General features: G+C 34.9%; 2 protein-coding genes across 5 annotated transcripts in view; both read right to left on the bottom strand.

Moving 5' to 3' along the window:
- Window positions 1–440: 440 nt before the first annotated feature.
- LOC132311580 (uncharacterized protein At2g24330-like) lies at window positions 441–12,582 on the bottom strand. 2 transcript variants are annotated; one of them, XM_059809566.1, is made up of 7 exons: window positions 12,110–12,582; window positions 11,288–11,445; window positions 7,557–7,835; window positions 6,257–6,401; window positions 3,746–3,855; window positions 1,477–1,900; window positions 441–1,310 (listed from the first exon to the last, which is right to left on the bottom strand). In XM_059809566.1, exons 3-7 carry the CDS (start codon window positions 7,830–7,832, stop codon window positions 1,063–1,065), a joined length of 1,203 nt encoding a protein of 400 aa, XP_059665549.1. In that variant the 5' UTR covers window positions 7,833–7,835; window positions 11,288–11,445; window positions 12,110–12,582; the 3' UTR covers window positions 441–1,062. The 2 variants fall into 2 exon arrangements, with proteins under 2 accessions (XP_059665549.1, XP_059665548.1); XM_059809565.1 differs by lacking the exon at window positions 11,288–11,445 and having other exon boundaries at window positions 12,110–12,577.
- Window positions 12,583–13,089: 507 nt separating this feature from the next.
- LOC132311579 (uncharacterized) overlaps window positions 13,090–21,607 on the bottom strand; it is a 60,862-nt gene continuing 52,344 nt past the window's right edge. For all 3 annotated transcript variants that reach the window (XM_059809561.1, XM_059809563.1, XM_059809562.1), the window contains 5 exons: window positions 21,349–21,419; window positions 21,067–21,186; window positions 18,624–18,724; window positions 17,117–17,162; window positions 13,090–14,997 (listed from right to left, as the gene is read on the bottom strand). In XM_059809561.1, the coding sequence (XP_059665544.1) occupies window positions 14,947–14,997; window positions 17,117–17,162; window positions 18,624–18,724; window positions 21,067–21,186; window positions 21,349–21,419 (389 nt within the window). In that variant the 3' untranslated portion in view covers window positions 13,090–14,946. The remainder of the gene's footprint in view (window positions 14,998–17,116; window positions 17,163–18,623; window positions 18,725–21,066; window positions 21,187–21,348; window positions 21,420–21,607) is intronic.

Genomic DNA, 21,607 nt, shown 5'->3' with positions numbered 1-21,607 from the left:
TTTCATTTGTGAATAGTATTGTAATGGATTTATTCGAAATGATATGAATTTTGATGCAAAATGTGAATGTAATTATCCGATTTCTGAGGACGTGCTTACAAATGCCCATGGTTCGAATTATTTTTAAAATTTAGTTAATTTCTTTCATAAACGTACACTATTTAATCTTAAGGTGAATACTCTAGCCTCTCCACTGAATGAGAGTATCCAATTTCTTTTAGAACACCAACCACGGTAAAAGGAAAAAACAAAAAAGAAAAACCTCAAAAAAAATATGTTTTGTGGTTCTATGTTCCTAACATATGGTGGCATTGTGTATCCAAGGGAAAAAATAATAATAATAAAAAATAAAAAATTCCAAATAAGAAAAATATAATTCATTCACAAACCCTTGGGTTTCTCCCTTGAAACTACCGATTATCATCATATTATAATAACAGTTGGCCAATCAATCTATACTTTTTAGCTTCTGAACACAACATATAAATATTCCTGTGTAGACAATCCACAAAAATGTTGACAGACAACGCCTAGATACAGCTTCATACATATATATCTATATATATTTGCCATTGATGTCAATGTCAACAACTGCCCATGTACATAATTCTGGAACCACGCACGCCCAACAACAGCAAGAGTTGAAAACTGAAGAAAACTCAAGCCCAAAAGGAACTACCTAAATGGCTTAAAACCCAAACAAACTGAGGTTGGCAACCATGCCGTGTGATCTATGTATAAAATCATTCAGAACAACTGAACAAAGTTCCCCAGTTATGAAATCTCAACATTATGCAACCAAGAAAGAAGTAAACCCTTCACCCAGCACTCAAATCGGCTCTTATCTATAACGAACACACAACTTATTGACAAAGAAAAAGATCACCCCTCTTTGACCTATGTAATTCTCGGAACAAGTTCCTTGGTTAAGAAATCTCAGCATTACGCACACAAGCAAGAAGCAAACTCTTCACGGCCTCAGCATCTAAAACGGCTCTTACCCCTCTTTGACCTATGTAATTCTGCATGAAGTCTGCCTTTAACCGAATGGATCCCCAGAAACTATCCTTCTTTATCTTCCTTGGTTTCCACAGCAGCTGCCACAGTCTCACTGCTTGAAGATGTCGTCTCGTCATTCATGGAATGACCACCACTGTGGACCATGTTAACATCACCTGTTGTGGGCGAGAGAGCCACAATTGGGGGGTTGGAAACAGAACCACTCTCTTCAAGTTGTTTTGACCTATTCAGAGCATTGCAATGTGGGCAGTAGTAAGTTAAGTATGGGAAATCCTCCTTCCTTGCAAGCCCTGCACAAAAAGAAAAAAAAAAAAGGAGACAAATTTGGTTGATTCGTTCCATCACATTCAGCATAGAACAAAACTTAAATCTCATTGTTGGAGGGCTCTCTTCAGAAAATAAGAGGCAAAAATAAATCTATAAAAAATTCAAGAATGTGCAACCCAGTCCACTCACCATTGTGCATATGACAGTTGCCGCATATAAGGGCATAAGACTCCGTTGGATCCTCGCCCACAAGCAGTGCAGCAATTCGAGCAATCCATCCCCCGTCATGTGTGGTTGATCCCGGGTCATGGTGATGTTCCACAACCAGCTGATTGTTCTTAGAAGACTCAGGGCTCTCATTACCTTCATGATGGAGCATTTCCTCATCAGCATGATCGAATACAGTGCTCCCTGGGATACCAGATCTAGTTTGCAATTGTTTTCGATTGCGGAGCCCACTAGATTGCATGACTTCAACATCATTGCTCTTTCCTGTAGGGGAACCGAGCTTGGACTCATCCCCAACATATATATTAAAGCCAGAATCTGAACCCAACTTGGATGCAAGGATACTTGCAGCAGCTGCCTTTGCTGCTGGATCAGTGTCATATCTCTGCATAAGAGATTGCAGTAAGTATATCATGCAGTTTCAAGTACAAAGATAATGCATTTGTAGGGAATTGTTATGATAGATGCAATTATATAATAGAGGCAACCACTCAAAGATGAACAAAGTCTCAGCCTAGAAGTTAATCTTATGCTTGATGACCCAGTTATGCAGAAACAGTGAACCTTCAATACTTAAAATGTAATGATTTGATAATTTCTAATCATTAATAGTTCTAAGAGTAACCAACTAGCTTCCATAGTGGATACAAATTCACAGTTCCATTACTTCATAACAATTTGTTGTAAAGTAAGAAGGAATTATCTAGAGATACAAACACTCAGAGAAGAAAGCGTGATAATATTCTCATGTCATACTTGGGTCAATGTTATTCTCGACCAATGAAACACAGTGTGACTTGCCTGTCTCAGCAACATTTCACATAGTGACTTAATTTAAATTTTTTTTTTTATTTTTCCCTTTCACCTTTAAGAGTTGCAAATTGTATATGAGTATGTTGAAAATATTGTTTGAAAATGTATGTTTTGTCCAAAGTTTAAAAGTTTTAGCAAATTAGTTAAATAAATTTGGTAATTAATCCATTAAATGATAGAATTTTGTCTCCCACAATTACCAATTATCTGAGTGGACTGAATATGAGATGAATAATCACCAAAATAGACTACCAAAACAAGACACCGTTAGGTTCATCTAAATTCATTTTTCTTTCAAAATAAATTTTACATTTTTAGTTTAGTCTTTTAACCAGGCATTTTGAGATATCATTCTAACATTCACAACTTATTTGTTAGCATAATTCCGACTTGACTGATCGACTCCAACTCAACCACACTTGAGTATGAGGCAGGCCAAGATCTAGGCCAAAACAAAAAATAATTTGAGATGACCGTGATTTTCGGTTAAAACCCCTATTTTCAGCCTTCTCTCATTCTTTTTCTAAATCTTGAGGCCAACAAATAGACAGAAACCAAAACTCCAACCCTACCAAACTATAGATTTACAACTCAGGAAGTAAAAAACTCGATACTTTCCAGTAGATTTACATTCTAAGTGTTTGGAACTTGATATTAACAGTTAAGAAAATTTCAGTAAACAACTAATTTGTGTATAATATAAGTTATAAACATAATCCATATTACGCATATATTGATGTAAAATTGTTTTGCATAAAAAATCAAATACAAAGTTCTTTTGGTCCCTCTTGATACCTTATTGGAGCTTTGTACCTAGACCGGTCACCAATGGCTAAAACCTTACAAGAATTCGAGACTTGAAATTTACATAATTAGTAAAATTCATTGAAAATTTATTTAAAAATAGAAACAAGCTAATAAGTAAGAGTATATAATCTTTTACGTATATGATTCCCAAGTGCCAACTACATGTATACTCATTTCCAACTAAGTTATCAGTTCAATATAATTTTTGTGAATATGACATGTTTATTTTTTGTTTTAATATGCATTTGTGGCCATAATATAAGTGCAAATTATTAATTATTATACTGGTAGTGTGCACAACACCTTGAAATTTAATTTACAGGCCATTACTCATAAATACACCTTGGAATATTCATTAAGAATCGTTAAAAAAATCAGTTCATATTTCCGAGTGTTTAATAATAATAATAAAATAAATAAGAGAGAAAAATCTCAATCTTGTGCCTCATCCTGAATATTCCTTTGATGCATTACTTATTCCCTATGCATTCAAATTTTAAATCATAAAACAATAGAACTTCAAAGGTAGAGATCTATCACAAAAATTATGTGATAATCTCCACAAGCAACACAACAAGAATACAACATGGCTAGCTTCTAATTATATCACCTGAATGAGCTGTTGTGTACTGTAGTAATTTGTCTTCTCTTTAAGTTCATCAATTTTTTCTTGCCTTTCGACCCGAAGCCTTTCCAAAGTTTTCTGGTCCTTGCGATCACCTGTAAAATCACATGGGTAAACAAAAATTAGATTTCTAATCAGAATGAAACTCTTCCCCAGAAAGAGAGTAGTGTGAATGTGTGGTTCCATCATGATTCATGGTACGTGAACATACATAGATATAAAAAAAACTATAATATGTAGCAACCCATTAACTTGACAATCCACCCCTCAATGACGATGCGCTACATGGCAACTCGAAGAACTGTGTGTATCTCATTAGACTACACGTGCCTGGCGACCTTCTAGTAGAACACACGACCGCCTCTCCATGCATGATTTTCCTGGTGCATACTATTCAGTAAGGTCTCTACACTTGAGTATTTAATGTGCTTACCTGCGTCAGAGGCAACATTCAGGTACAAGCTCAAGCTTGGCGATCAATTATGACGTGACCATCAGCATCTAATTGTAATTCTGCGATTGTGGTTTAAACCTTTCGCAATGCGTTGTGATAAAAAAGTACAATTTTTTACGTTGTGTTGCAATCCCCATGATCAAAATGAAAGCGCATAGTACATCATAACCTAGCGATTGTGTTGAAGCACATGCACTAAGTTGTGATCACCATGATTATGGTGAAAACACAAAGGCGCCACATGTCTTCTTTCCATTCTCAAAGTATTGTTATCTCTACTCTGAGGAAACGTCCACCTCCGTGATGAGTTGCATTCTATTAAAATAGCTGCTGCTCATCAGAATCCAATATGATAAGAAAACGGAGAATTTTAAAAATTCTATGGAAGGCTGAAGCACCGTTTTATATTCTCTAGGCTTGCCCGCAAAAGGTTTGCTATTAACCTAGAGACCATAACCCTCTTAGAGGCTTCAAGAAATTTGAGGTTGTTAATAATTGGCAACAAGATTGTGGCACTAATCGCTTTATGAAATACATTAATGATTTGACCACGACTTAGAGCAGAAGAACAGATGGATCCCTACATCACTCATGATTAAGCTGATGGGTCAGCTAAAAGCCTAAAACTACTATGCAATTGAGAGAGAAGGAGAGAGAAGGAGGGGGGGTGGGGTTGGGGGCGGCATTTTATCCTTCTTGAGCATTCTTTAGACTGATGCAGGTAGAGATTGTTTTTCCCAAGCGTTTGTCAAATTTTTTATTTTTTTTCTTTTTCATTTGGGTTTATCTGCTAATCAGGCTTGAAGGATTCCTCATTCTCCTACCCATGTACTCTTGTTTTCTTTTTCTTTTTTCCCTGGTAAATACCCTTGTACTCTTGTTTCTCCACTCTAATAAATAAAAAAATGCTCCTCCAATCAGCTGTAAACCTATTTAGTCAAAACTTAACCAGCTTGAAAGTGTAATTGTAACGGATTAAAAGAGAAAAATAAAGTGTAGTTGCAAGGAAATTCCTTTAAAGTTGCAAAATTGCACAAGGGTATTAAAATTTGATGTCATAGGATTCATGTAGCCGACCTCAAGTAGTTGGGAAAAAGGCTTCTTGTTGTTGTACTACAAGTAACCTAAATGCAATTTTGATTTTCTTCACTTCATGATATACAGCTACTTCTATTTCATCCTCCATATTTCTGCCAATTAACCGCTGTATTTTTTATTTGTCATGGCAAGTGGCCATAAAAGCCATATTAGGACTATTTATGAATAAGAGTGATAGTATGGTATTTCTATATGCTCTTTGAGTAGTCCAAATCAAAATTCATCACATCTTAAAAGAAGAAAGAGCAGTAAACGAGACAAGTAACAATAAATAAATAAAAAAAGATTTTCCAGGACTTCTCAGAAAAGTAAGGAAGGAGGCATTCAAAAGGCCGATGACAACACAGCTCTAAACCAAGTCATGAGCGATAACAAAACCAAGCCACCGCCTATAGGCGAAGGATTGAAAGCCCAACAAAGGCCTATGCAACAATTAGAAAGAAAGTACGTTAAGGTTACAAAGTCAGTAAGCTGTTGATATTATTATTATTATATGTAAGTAGGTGGTAATGGTTCTTTATATTGACTTTGTTTGTAGCCTTAGGCTTTTACTTTGGGAGGGACCATATACCCTGCATGTACATAAGCATTGCCCCTTTCCCTTTCTTTATTTTAGTAAAACTTCTACTAAAATAATAATTAAAAAAGATCCAATAACTTAAGTTGGAATCTCATACTGCCTCAAGGTATACCCAAAACATAAATTACCTAGCTTAGGCTCCAAAACTCAAGTATACAAGGATTCAATGGAAACACGTCCAATGTTTTCTATGAAACTGCATCTTCAGCAAGATGACAAAAAAACCCAAAACATAAAATTTACATAGATATGCATGTCCTTAGAAAATCATTAGTCCAACTACTAAAAGTGAAAAAATAAACAGCAAAAGCAAAAATAATTTTCAAGGGAAACAAAATTCTGTAAGGAATTTTAAGATACTTACACATCCTTGTGAAGCTTGCAAGTGCTGAGTAAGTAAGGGTAGATAAACCAGGCAAAAGGAACATTGGCAAAATTCGGAATGCCCTCATTTTCCAGTTCAAGTCCAACGATCTTGTTGTCATGATAGCATAACCCACTGCAATAACCTGACAATTGAAACCAAACCACCTTAACACAAAGAAGAAGATAAAGAAACTATTCCCCCTCCATTCCCTCCCTCACTTCCTCTGCATGCATGACTCTAGGCTGATAGCATGGGCAAATATATTTTAAAGAGGATTTGATTCGATAAAATTTGGCTTTAAAATTAAGAATATAGAGATTTTCACTCAACTCTCTCCAAGCTGCTGAGATATATTTTTTACCCTAAACAGATGTGGGAAGTGGTGCAATGATTTTTCTTTTTTTGGGGGGTGGTGGTGGTGTGTGTGGAGCGTTGGTATGGTCAGCAGCTGTATAGATGGTATGGTCAGCAGCATTGTAATGGGAACAACGGAGGTGGCATCTGCAGTGGGTTACAAGGGAAGTGAGAACAGCTTTGGGAAAAATGGTTAGTGAGAATACAGTCAAAAAAGTAAAAGAGAAAGAAAAATAAGGCTAGAAATGCGGGGGAAGAAGTGGGAAAAAAAACCAAAATACTCCTTATAGGAAGAGAAGAGAGTAGGTTGACGGTTGATGTTGTGCATGCATAAAGGAGTTGTTCAAGTGTGGTGCACCGGCTATGTTCCTGTGTTTGGAACTTGGAACTCTGGGTCTGGGACTTCTTGGGATTTAGATTTTAAAATCGAATTCATATTATTTGAACAAATGGAATTAAAAACGAAACTTCCTTTTATGGAATTTGGGAGGAAAATTTACAGTGTCTGGATCTGGAAATTAGTTACCATCCTTGACATATAAATTTGCAACTTACCCAATTTGCCCCTTTTATGTGAAAGATAAATGGCAAATCCAATCCATAAGGGTAAAATGGTAAAAGAGATTTGATTCCAAATAAAATAAAATAAGAGATTTCATTTCAAATACAATCATTTCCTTTTCCTTTTTCCAATCCCAATCCAAAAGGATTTGGTTCCAAACACAGTTTGTTCTCTAAATCAAATGAAAATACACTATAAATGGTATCAATGATTACATCAAGTCATCAAGTACACAAACAAGCTCAAGCTAAAGAAATATCTATTTATCCAAGTTATGCATGGTAATTATTTAACATTTTTGCAGAGGAACTGACGCTTCAAGTCACATGCACAAACAACTTTTGGTCCCTGTTACAGAAATAAAAGAAGCCCGCAACTTACCTCGAAAATCACAGAGAATACTATCAGGTTCCTGGCCATCTTCCTCCAACTCCGAGATCGCTTCTTCATTCTAGCAAGAACAGCAGCTTCTTCCTTGGAAATATGTTGCAGTCGCTTCTCAAAATCATCACCATGTGTCCTAAAGACTCCATTCCAAATTCGAGACAAAACTCCTCCCTGCTTCTTCTTCACAACAGTCACCTTGTCTTTCTTTTCAGTAGTAGATACATCCAAACTTTCATCTACATTTTGGTCCTTATTGGTCTCCGCAGCCATGTCCTACAAGTTAGTTTGAAGTCACAACCATGATGCTTTTTTTGTTGTATATATCGCCACAATAGATAATTCCAAATTTATTATCATATGATGATACATCAAAATATACCCTAGTAAGGGAGAAAGAGAAGCAATAACAATCTTCAACATTCTGGAACAGTTACAAATTAATATAATTATAGATAAAATCTATCATAAAAGAGCGACCACTGCAAGAAATCTAGGGCACAATGATCCTGCATTCGCTGATATGCTAGGCACCTGCTTACTTGCCTAAAAAAGCACATGACTTCTAATGTCTTTCTCAAAACTAAAGTAGTTTTAATTACGCATACACCCTAAACACAACAGAAATTTAATCCGGAAGCAGGGATGATGCATGACAGTTCGCCAAACTGAATAAAGCATAATTAAAAAAAATCACGACACAAAATCATAGGTTTATGTCTAACACCAGCATGATACATGGATCCTCTTGTCGATAAAGCGGTAGCAGGGGCGGAAGTGAATACAATAACTTGGACAGATTTATAGAGAAAAAACAGAATCTAACATATTAATAATAAGGGAAAAAACATGAAATCCTAACAGATTAAACTGAGATTGGAGATCTAAAACTAATACCGTAGTGATAAAATTGTTTGCAAGAAAATATAATAGCTATTATTCCAATAACAAAATTCAAGTTATCGTGCTACCATACACAAATTTAAACTATGCTACAAGGACTCACCTTATCAACCCAAGGTATCCATGTCTACAGGACACAACATGGTACACATATCATACATGTTGGATAGATGTGCCCAACTGTTCTACATGCGATAACGAACCAGACACAACTGTGGGATCTCTTGCATTGAATTCCAATGTTTTGCTATTTAAAGTAGTGTTCAATCAAGAGAGCTCCGATAGCATCAAATTAAGGGGCTTCAATCCTATTGAATGCAGACAGAGTTACTAATTTTTACATGTACAAACCGATCCAATTACTTATTAAAGAGAGCTCTTTTTCATAAGTCAAAGTTTCCAAATTTCAAGTCGCAAGTATTTCTTTTATTTCTTTCTTCTCCCTACCAGTCTCGAAACCTTGACCTGTGGCTTGGAAGTTAAGACCCAAAGCTACCAAGACAAAGGTAGACCGGTGAGTCACAAGTATTTGTATTTATAAACTAACACCATCATTTCAATACTTTTTATACATCCAAATTTACTATAGTTTTGTTTATGTATACCCTTTTTTTGTTTTTTGATAAGTATTTGTTTATGCATACCCTTAATTATTTATAAAAAGGACCATTAGCCAAAGTAGTCCCATTAATCAAGGGCTACACGACGAACTAAATATAGACCTAACTATTGATATTAGTTTTACCACCAAAAGCTTAGCTTTAGTAGTATCTCTGCATTTCATGTAGAAGGTTGAAGGTTCAAGTCCCCATAAGGGGCAAATGAGGTTAAGGATGGTTCCACACCTAGATACACATTCATTACAAACATTCTGAGTACATATAAGATAGATGAAACTCAACTCAATAAAGCTTTTTCCCAACTATTTGGGGTTGACTATGTAAATCATTTTCGTCATTCCACTCTACAATCATAACAACGTTCAAACCACATTCTATCATATACTTCCTTACTTTTCTTAGCCAATGTTAGACTATTGGTTCTATTCTTCCTCACATAACGAAACTATCTTAATCCTCATCTTATCCCCTTCAATTGTCTCATTAACATGTTCATTTCTAATTTTATTTTTTCTTATCTAACCACACATCAATCTCAACATTAGCTTTTCTGCTATTGATCCCCAAACTATGTCCAACGACTCCAAGCTTACCTCGTCCTCCATGGTTCATTTTTAAATGTTCCAAGTGGTAAACAGTGTTTTTAGCTTTTCAAAGACGTGGAAGAGGCTCTAATGATGACGATGAGCACTAGGACTAAGGATCAAAGAGTTACAATAAGCTAAAGAAGTCCACACACAATTCCTATTGAATCTTGGGAAAGGGGCAACCTCAAAGTCCAATTGCACACACAGACGCACAAAAGCACTCTCTAGCAATTTAAAAAAGAACGTGGGATCAGTTGAATTTGATGATTTTAGATAGGAGTGCTGTGGAATGGCAGAAGCATTGGACGGGGGATCAATGGATTCTTTTCCTCTAAGACTGATTAAATGAAATTTGTTAGCCAAAATGTTATAATCAATTGATAAATGTACAAAGGCATTAACTTTCTTCATATCATGAGGCTAGGGTCATTTTTTGGGGATGAAAATAAAAGTGTTACACAATAGTAATGCATGATTTTAGGAAGTAAAGAAAAAAGAAGGTATTAAACAGTACAGTTGGTGAATTTGGTAAAAGCCCCACTCACAAGATGATGTGATTACGTCATTGAGAAAGAAAAAAAAAGTTGCATATTCATGCATCCTACATTTTTACAGTATATGTTTCCCATTTTTTACATACCTACTACTACCCATTTGTTTCCGAAATTGTCAGTATATTACCCAACTAATGATACAACATGCTTGTGATTCAGAAAAGCAGGATGCTGATTCATAATATGAATACTGATTTTGACAACTAATATTCAGAACGACTTAATTTGTATCATCATTTCCTACATGATTCTAAATAACCACTGTCATGTTACAAATCAGATCCTGCTAAATATTGAAAAAAACAAAAAATTTAAAATAAAAAAAGGATTGCTAAATGATGTGTCTTATTTTTTTGTTGCTGCAGATGCTTGCCATAATTGATAAAAATGAAGAGTGATATTTTGATTGTGCTTAAAAATCATGGGTACATTTAAATAGATGATTTGTCATTATTTGGGATACCTGAAATGAAGGCAATTGAAAAGGAGGTGAATGGAATCAATTCGTTTTAAAGTTCATCATTTGGACAAATGCATTAAGTTCCAAAAAAGTAATGAAGTTTGCCAACACTGAAAGTGACACATGTAGTGATGATGTAATTGGACCATAATGAATTAATGATGGTGGCAATTGTAACAATGGCAGTAGTGGGGATAAAGGAGTCAGTTACAAAGGCGGCAATGTGATGTTAGTGACTATACCAATGGCACTGAGCAATGACAGAATTGAAATGATGGCAGGGAAAATAGTCTAGTAGTGGCAACAGCGGTTGTTTTGTGACCAACACCTGAATGGCAATGTAGTGTTCTCTAACGATGATCTTGATGGTGGCAGTGATGATAGCAACCATGGTGTTATTATGGTCGTGGTGGTGCGGTAGTAATCCATGCCTCACAAACGTGGTGACCCACTGAACCATTATGCTCAATATGAGAAGGAATATGTAGCAAAAACAAATTCTATAATAGGACCTTAATTTGGTGATTTTTGAACAACCAAATGACAATCTTCAAATTCCTGCTAGTGGCACATCAAAAACTACAGAACCAACTCAAACCAATACCTAAAGGTAATAAGCATTCTGGGTTGATCCCCTCACGGAGTACAGAAGGGCACCGGTACCCACATTCACATGCATGAAACTCACTGTTTGATCAATTCAGTGCCACCAAAGCCTCAAAACACAACCATTATATATGCAGCATCCACAAAACCAAGTCCCTGAATTACTAGCATTCTGTGAGCTCAATACACCAGAACATCCAAGCAAAACATTTAACAATCAAAACTTAAACAAGTCCAATGTAAAGAGAACATTCAAACCTCACGAGATGAACAGCTAAACAACAATTGATTTCCATTAAACGCACTGGGTTAGCACTCAGTAACTAAAAAAACCCAGCCATTGGGACTCAAATCCGAATTGGGTCGACTCTACCTCGCCATGAGGACACCAAAATTAACTACCCCTCAAGCAAATTTTGACTCAGCTGAGTCAATGCAGCGCTCAAATCACTATTGCTAATGTTATCCAATACATGACACCGATTTGCTACAACCAAACCACTTATATTCACACAACAACATTGCTCCCCCAAGACAGAGTTGACTCGGTGAGTCTAGATGCACAAATGGCCCTAGATTTGGTTCACGTCGGTGATCTAAATCCAAAAACACGACGGGCAGAGAGAGAGGTCAGCGAGTCGTGTTGAAAATGGGTCTGTGTTGGGTAACTGGATTCAAACCTGGGTTGAACCCGGTTCGTCCCTAGTTAGAACAAAGCGGAGAGAAGAGGGATATTTATATAAACATACATACATATACATATATACAGTAATGAATATATATATATATATATAGAGAGAGAGAGAGAGAGAGAGATTACCTGGTATGATGATGGGTTTAACAGCAGTGATCGATGATCCGTTCCGATCTCTTCTTCTTGATCCTTAGATCAATTAATCATCGCATGGATTCGGGGAAATGAAACAACTGAGTGGTGGTGATTCAAGTTGTGAACGCTTAATGGAACAACGGCGTTGAATGATTGGGTTTTGGTGGCTGTACGGCGGAGGTTGTATGTCGCCGATGGTGGGTCACCGGAGATCCTCAACACCCGGGCACCTCGTCGTCCTCTTACCCCTCAAACAAGGAAATTCTCTATTTTATGGTCCCGATAGTTTGTTTGTGGGCAATAATGGAAGGCCTATGGAAGGAACTTTAATAAAATCTTTTTGAAATACAAAAAAAAATGTTAGGAATGTCAATTTTAATCAGCAAAATCTAGCAAGCTCATTTTGGCTTCGTGCCCAAGGTTATGTTCTATTTGGTTTTTTGTTTTTGTTTTTTTATATTTTTTCATATATGTTCGGTTTGGTTGGACCAATGGAAAAATATAATATGAAAGTGAGCAAAAATAATAATGGACACATGATCATTCTTAAGAAATGAATATCATATCTCTCCCCTTTTTTCTTTTATTGAAAAGACGAATGAGATATGTCACACTTTTTCTTTTTCTTCTTTTAAAGTAAATTTTACTTACTTATTAAGGTTTGTCAATATTATCATCATCCTACATTTTATAATCCTACTTACTTATTTTGGAGTTATGACTTATATAATAGAGTTCTCCTTCCATTTAGGCAGTTGACCAAGACAAATAGGATTTGTTAAGAAATGAATGTTAGCAACAGAAAATGAATAAAATGTTAGTTTTGCTCTTTTAGTACTGGAAAAGAATTTTAATTTTGCCCTTCTGACGTCTGAAATGACAACAAATATTTCTGGAGGTAAATTGAATTGAACTATAAAAGCTTGACAAATTTCAAGAGAGGTGAGTGAAATTTAAACCCCCCACTTCCCTTTTTTTTTTTAGTTGGGAGGAATAATTTTAATATTTTAAACCAATAGACCCTCATTATATAAAATTATAAAAAAAAAGCCTTTATTTGAAGTTAAAATTGGTATTATATATATTGAAATAATTGTTCTTTCTTTTCCTCTTCTCTTCTGCCCAATTTTTGACCGATAAAAAACTTCAAAGTTGGTCATTCCTCCTTGCTTCCTCCATCTCTTCCATTCCTTTTAACCAAACAGGAGAAGACTCGTCCATCCTCCTCTCTTCTATCCCTCCTCAATTAATCCTTCAAACCAAACATAGTATTCATAAGCACCATCTCATTTAGAGCAATTTCATTTTTATTTTTATTTTTTGGTAAGTACAATTTTATTTATGGGTTTGGCTACTTTAAAATTTGTATTGGTTCTCGAAATGACTATGTGATCACCAAACTCTCTCAAACGTCTTGGGAGATGCATGAGTTTCTTGTCGATATAAAAGTAAATAACCATATCATCAAATTTGATGTTAAATTTCTCTCTTTTATTAGTTGAGTCATTAGTGATAATTTTGAAGAGATTCAAGCACTGACAAGCTGACTTGACAAAACTAAAAGCAAATCTGTTCATACTTACAACACTATCATTAACACGTCTTACACAATATTTAGTGCCAACCATATCATTAACCATTGCATAAATGACAAAACTCACCTACGCTTTTATTACACATAATTACTTAACCTACTCTGAGATTTGCAAGTTACATCTCCTGATTAAATTTTGATTAAAATTGTTATCTATGGCATTTGTGAAATTGTTATTTAACTAGAAATAAAATTAATTAAAAACCATTTAACTGTCCTTTGCAATAGAGAGAGGTTATACCACCTACCTAATCCTTATTAAATTTAATAAAGTGCCAAAAATATTTGTATTAACTATGTTCAAATTTTTATAATTAATAACACGTTAAGTAGATACTCTCTTCTAATTGCGATCCAATCACAAACGTTCACATTATTTTTAATTACAAAATTAATAAGGAAAACACCTACATAATAAATCACAATGTAATTGGACATCAACAGTCGGAAGGAGCACCCAAATCCAAATTAGATAAGACATCATTGTTCATCAGATAGCATCAATATTTTTGGGGAAAAAATAAATAAAAATTCAAAGGTTAATTTTCTAATTTGACTAAAACTAGGCTTAAGAAGAGTAATCAAGTGTAATATATGTTTTTTTTTTTTTTTTTTTTTCTATTTTATTTTAATATCTTGGCAAGAAATTCGCACCACTTTGCACTTGCAGAAATTTGAATCATTAATCTTCAACTCCGAAACGAAATACATACATAATACATAACCATACGATGGTATAACTTATAAGCCCTCCATCCCAAAGTAGGGGCAAAATATAGAGGGTGTGCGCGTTTGCTTAAACTAAGCATTTTCCATGTGACACGTCACCCAACCCATTTAGGAAAAATAATTATTGCTCAACACATAATTGTCATTGATTCTTTCTGCTTATTTTTGAACCATAAACTGTAAAGAGAAGCAGTTGTAAAATGTCGCCGGCTTACTCTTCCTAATCAACAGCCACAAACCATTGTCGTGGAGAAATAATGCAACACTTTGCGAATGCATGCATACGAGTGGCATCACACAACACACACACACACACAAAAATGGAGAGAGAGAGACATGGATAATTAATGTATTGAATGTGATGGAAGAAAAATAAGAACGGATCTCATTTCACACCCAAGCTGATTTTCTACCTACGGTGAAGTTTATATTGTTCACAAGCTACAGAACTACAACACCCTTTACAACATACATTTCGTGACCAACTGAAAAATGCCGTAGCGTCTCACTTGTTAAAGAATAAGCCTCTCTTCTTCCCTTTCCTTTTCTCACTAGCCTGCAATCAAATGGAATAATCCAGAAGTCAATAGATGGCAATTGCTTACCTAAACGAAGACAGTTTCAAACAAATTATTGAACTTGAATGAGACTATTCAATCAAGCGTGTGCAAGTAAAATGGTAAAGAAAATGTTTAATGTCAATACTTGAAATCTGGTTTTAAAAAAAATGTTGCAGAAAGAAAGCCAGTATCTTAAATGTCAGTAGCTCGGCAAAAGCCTTGTATGCATTAATGCTGCCTCACTGTTTTCTATCATGCTTCCGGTATGGTTTCCCATGTCAACCACACCCCAGCATGCAGGAACACACGCACCACGCGCATGCGCGCATGGACAGACAAAGAGAGATGAACTAATTAACATTGACTTCTTGACCTTTTAGTGTTGACCAGCCACCCATCTATATCATTTCTCCTATTACTAGGCAAAAACAGTGAATGGGGGCTAGCAAAACCAAGAATCAATTTCAACCACCTCCATTGCCACCCCAAACCAAGCGCAAGATCTTTCAACAGGTGAAGCCTGAGAAGGGCTGTTCAAATGGGTCACTTGAAAATCAATAATACTTGAAAAGAATAGAACGGACAATAAATAAATAAATAATATGTAGCAGTGGGAACTGATAACAGATCATCTCGGGACTCTTTACCGCAGGAAAAAATGAAAAGAGTTTGTTTCCAAGCCAATAAGGAACCGATATCAGTTCATTTAATGACGGAACCTTGAAATCATCCCACTAAGAGGTGGACCACTAAATCCTCAAGACGGGCCTGAGGATTTAGTAGAAGTCTTCTGCCCTCTTAAATGCAAGGCTAAGGCTTATTTATAGTCATGGATTGGAGGTAAAATGGATGCCCAAGCAAATGTATAATGAGAGGGTCGAAAAGAGATCACCATAGGACTCTTTACCACAGGTATCAATGAATTAAGTGCCTTTTCAGGCCAAAAAGGAATCTGAAGCGATGATCTAAGTTCATTCAATGACAGAACCATTGGCATCGTACCAATTAGGGGTGGACGTTGTCAAACTATATTATTGAAGGATTCTTTATAGAAGAAAATGAAAATGTTGGATATGCCATTAAAAAAGGCATTATGATAAAAATATATAAATAAAATAGAATAATATATGCAATATTTCTAGGATTAAATGGATATGATAAATATAAACTCCAAGGAGATGAGACTTAGATGATGGACTAACTTATGAATTATTTTTGAAATAGATGAAGAAACATCTTTAGCAGATGATTAGAAGAGTATTGAAAATTTTCAATGATGAAAATGATGACAACCATAGAAAGAATAATAGAGGAATTCTTTTATAAATCTAATGGATGGGAAAACGGGAAACCACCACAGGAAGCTTCTGCAAGCACATAAAAAAATGAGCTGCAAAAGGCTATTCAGGTGAAGAAATGCAAGTCAATAGTTAACACAGAAGTAGTCACGCCTAGATAAAGAACAAATATTGAACTATTACTGAGTGTGCAGGAAAATGCTAATCCACAATATTCGGAAGTAATTACATTATTTATCATTTTTAGATTTGTTAGATGAGACCATATCATTCTAATCCTGTGCCACTGCAGTCCACCTGTGACTTAAAAGTCTTAAATCCTGCATACTAGAACAAGAAGCATTGACAAAGAACCATCTATTAGGTGCACTGAAGAGCATAGTGTACAGGGTAGATTGGATGTTAATTGTAACAGTTCCGGCAAAGGTAACACATAGTTCTTGAGCATGACATTTTCTATCTATATACGAATATTGAGTACTGGGTTCCATCTAAATGGGCAAAGAGAATAATTTTTATACAGTGGCCAGCGCAGATTGTACATATGTTATATAAAATATTCATAATCAATCACAGAAGCTCTTTAATTGTTAATGCAAATATATGGCAATATATGTACAGGAGAAATGTTCTCTTGGAGAGCAAACGAAAATATAACTGCATGACAGAATCTAATAATAGGTGCCTAATATTTAAAGAATTTTTTTTTCTTGGGATTTAAGGTAAATAAATAAAAGAAAGAAAAAAAAAAAAAAAAAACCCCAAAATTTCCTGCCATTCATACTGAGAAACATGTCTTGAAAGTAAGAAGTCATACCCTTCTGATAAACAATCTCATGATGAGAACAATTGTATCTCTTGAACTGCAAAATGGAGAAAAAAGTAAAGGTCACATACATTCATTAAAACAAAATCACATAAAAGTTTAAGCATAGGACATCTGCTGCTTCTCCAAATTCAACAGATAAAACACTATCATAGAAGCCTCAATTATGAATTAGACAATTCCTTATGTAAATTTCAACCAGTGTTGACTGTTGATCCAAAAAACAATACAAATTTAATCACTGATTCTTGTGGGAGAGAAAAAGGATAGCACAGGTACAGAAGCACATGAATGAAGGATCACATCTTATAATCAAGTTCAAGACACACACTAGTTTTCAAAGTCCTTTCAGCTGTGTTCCATGTTGTTTCTATTATTTATTTTAATAATCACAATCTTGTTAGTGATCTTTTCACTTTGATCAATTTAATTAGAATCCTAATAGATAGTGCTGCTGCATTAAGTGTTAATCTAGCACAATCTGCATGGTAGCTATTAGTTGTGGACTGTAAAATGCTCTACATGAAAAGTTTGAGGATAAAAATTTGAGTTTGAGAGCCACACTTTGTGCAAAATAATACTGTAGTTGGGTCTGCCCACAGTCCAACCCTCACAACATAGGTTGGACCAACACTAGGTTATTCATGCAATCAGCTTATGAAAAAAAGTAGAATCAGTAAAAAGGGAAAACACGGAGCTAGTTCAAGCTAAAAAAAAATAGCTTAAACACCCACCACAACTCAATCCCAAAAGGGAGAGGTAGAAAGTTGCAGTAGCAGGCTAAATAAATTGATAATACATCAAAAACTGCTGATTACAACTTGGAACAACCCTTTTATAAGGCACAAGGGATGCCCTAGCAAAGATTTAATCCTAGCCCTTCATATAAATGTAATTTAAAGGCTAGTATTCTGTCCAGCAGAATAAATAGTCAAAAAAATGACAAAAAATTCCTTAAATAGTCACATGACTCATTTAAAAGGCATGTGACTTAATAAATAAAACCAGAATGACAATAATATCCTAAACATGAAATAAAGACAGATTTAAAACTTATATAAATGACTCAAGACCCATAAACAATCACACAATCTGATCACATCATCAGCTGCTCCTATTAATGGAAACTCAGTCTAGCCTTCTTATGATGTTCAAGTATTTGAAAATAGTCCTCTTCCATTTGCTCTCATCAGTTATATAGCCTTTTTATTTTGTTTACTCATATGATTTTTGTTCCTTAAGAAGAGTGCATAATTTAAACTAAAATAAAATTTTAAAGGGTTAGCTGGAGACTATGGGTAAAGATGTATTATATGCTTCACGAATGAAGAAAAAAGTTAGTAATCATTTAACATTGTAAGAAATGAAAGCCACCCTTTCTGTAGCAGGAGTAGAATACAACAGAGGACTCAAATAACAGTATTTAATAGTTTGATAAATTTGATGGAAGTCTTCATTGAAGATATATGTATATCAAGAGAGACTATGTGAGACATACCAGCTAGTATCTATTGAACTATTATCTGCGCGTAATATATGTTCGTTTCCCCCAGAACCAATTATAGAAAATTCTGTATCCTGTCCAAATGGAATATTAACCTGCAAAAGAGAGAAAAAATCACAACAGATTTAAAGTAAAAAAAATTGACAAAGCTTCTTAGCACATTATATTAAACATATGTAATTTTTAAAATATTTTCTGTCCTACTTGAGAACTTTTAAACCAAAATAGTACATGCTCCTTGGGGAGGGCAGGAAGAAATTTAGTTGATACAAAAACCAATATTTCTTCTTAAACGAATTCTGTTTCATGAAAATGAACCCTACCAAGGGTTACAGCCCTGTGGTATCTCCTTTGCCTCCCAAAGTGGAAGGTTAAGGGTTCAAGTCCCCATAGGGTGAGTTATTTGCTAGGTCCAAATATATATATATATATATATATATATATATATATATATATATATATATATATATATATATTATATTCTGATCACTAAAGCTGGCAAAAAACTACTAGGGGATTATAAGAAAATGCTTTGGGAATTTACAACCTTAATACATGTGTATGAAAGCACTGTGGAAGGTTAAGGGTTCAAGTCCCCATAGGGTGAGTTATTTGCTAGGTCCAAATATATATATATATATATATATTATATTCTGATTACTAAAGCTGGCAAAAAACTACTAGGGGATTATAAGAAAATGCTTTGGGAATTTACAACCTTAATACATGTGTATAAAAGCACTGTGGAATCATAACATTACGTATATGATTCTACATTACAAATTTGTTATCATCAAAATAAAAGGTAGCACCCGAATAGTAATTAATTAAAAAAAAAGCATAAGGTACACATATAAGTTACCGTATCCTGCCAAAAGAGAAGGTATACAATAAAGTAGTACATAGCATTTATAAAAATAAGGAAATGGCAAGTACTTCGTACATCAGACTGGATGGAGAAAAGAAAAGTGCTCACTAAAGTTCACATATAATTATCCATTGAAACTGATACAATTCCAATCACATGCATTTGTTCTTTAACTTTCCCAAGTCTGTTTTCATATACTCCAAATCTGCCTACATGGGCATGGGCAAGATGGTGTGAAGCTTTTGGAAATAAACCAGGTTCCCCAAGTTCAACTCCTAGACAATCCCTGAAACATGTGGTTTCTGCGTCACCTCATGTACCCAAGATATTTGTCCCACCTCCACAGGAAGTGTAAATACCCCATGACACCAAAATAAATAGAAAGATCTTCCAAACCACCAAAAGATGTAGGTCCATCGGGCAATGATAGAGGTTGTAACCAAACATCTCCACTTCCATAACTGAATGTTACCACAAACGTAACGAACCCAATAAACAATCTCGTAACACGACCAAAAAAAAAAAAAAAAAAAAAAACGCGCCCCTCAAAGAACACAAAGAGAAGCATACCCATTTATTTCTTTGCTTTTCTTACCCTTCATCAAAGAGAAACATACCCTCTAATAAAGTTTATCCGGCATCACAGGCAGAAACAATGCAAGTGTTAACAACTATCTACTCCAAAATCTTAAGTTGTTAGAGAGGGTGCAACTTTAATATTTAAATCCTTCAAACCACCCCTCACGTGTGGCTTTCTTTTAGTCCAACACATGTTTCGATTTTAATTATCAGGGTAACGGTGACGGATGACGGTGAGGTTAGAACACAAGATCTTACATGCTCTGATACCACGTTAACAACCATCTACTCCAAAAGCTTAAGCAATTAGAGAGGGTGTAACTTTAATATTTAAATCCTTCAACAGCAAGCTACATTTAAAACAAGATCAAGCTGTGCTCAATCAAGATCTAACTTCTACCAAACCCATAACTTGACAAGGCCCAGTTGTTACAAATTGAAATTATGTTGTCAAATAAACAATATACAAATATGAAAGCACCCATTTATGTAATATTTGACTTCATTACGGGCAGTGTTCTTCTCTGTCATTCCAAATATTCAACTAAATGTTTGCCCACATTTGGAATAAGTGCTTGATATGCTTCAGAACAATTATGAGCATTGCCAAATCCAAATTAAAAAGGCTCAAGTAAGCAGGCTACATGCACATTAAGCTAAACTATGCACAATTGGAATCTACATTCAATAGAGCCCACATTTGTACACACATAGTTGTGCTATAAAAGGTGAAAGAACTACAAAACGTTAACTTTCCTTTTAACCCAAAAAAATATATATATTAAAAAAAATTAAAAATTAAAAAAGAAGCAGCAATAAACAAAAAACAAAAAAAGCCATCTTCTTCACAAAATCAAAATTTACATTTTAGAATTAGAAGTACATAAGACTTTAATATTGCATGTTTTCTCAAAATAAAAAATTATAACCCTACAGGGGTAAGTGAGATTTTTAATGCTATATAAAAGACTAAGCGAACAAGAATCATACACTAGTGGTCGGTGAAAACTTCTCACTGACTACAACACCACTAGATCCACTGCACTTGATACTGTAACCACCCCTCTTGATGGCCAAGGTAGCTGGCTCCCATATATCAAGATAGCCAGTCTGTACAATTAAATAAATGTAAAAGTTGAATCATTAACTTAAGCCTCTTCAAGAAAAATAATATTGTATAGCCTTACACTAAGAATTTGATAACTTAATAGGAAGAGCAGAAAAATAGACTAGGCAATTAGTCATAAAAAGAGACTAGGGAATTAATCATACCGGCAATGACACCAAATATGAAGCCTGACCATCATAAAGTGTCTTTTCAATGTGGCTTTGCATTTCAGGATCTGCGGCAACAAGGGAAAAGAGAGAAGCATATCGCAACATTAATGCACTTGCAATATGTTAGGTCCAAATAGGATGTGCACAACTAAATAAGATAGGAAAAATCGAGGTTCTCAATTACAAATTAATATCAAGGGGACAGCAATGCTGCGTCTCCTAACAAGAAAAAGAAAAACGAAAAAAAAAAAAG

Source organism: Cornus florida, unplaced genomic scaffold (assembly GCF_030987335.1).
Source record: "Cornus florida cultivar Cherokee Brave unplaced genomic scaffold, ASM3098733v1 CherokeeBrave_3.0.0_Hap2_Chr06, whole genome shotgun sequence".
Classification (NCBI taxonomy): domain Eukaryota; kingdom Viridiplantae; phylum Streptophyta; class Magnoliopsida; order Cornales; family Cornaceae; genus Cornus; species Cornus florida.
This window is presented reverse-complemented; position numbering and strand designations above follow the sequence as displayed.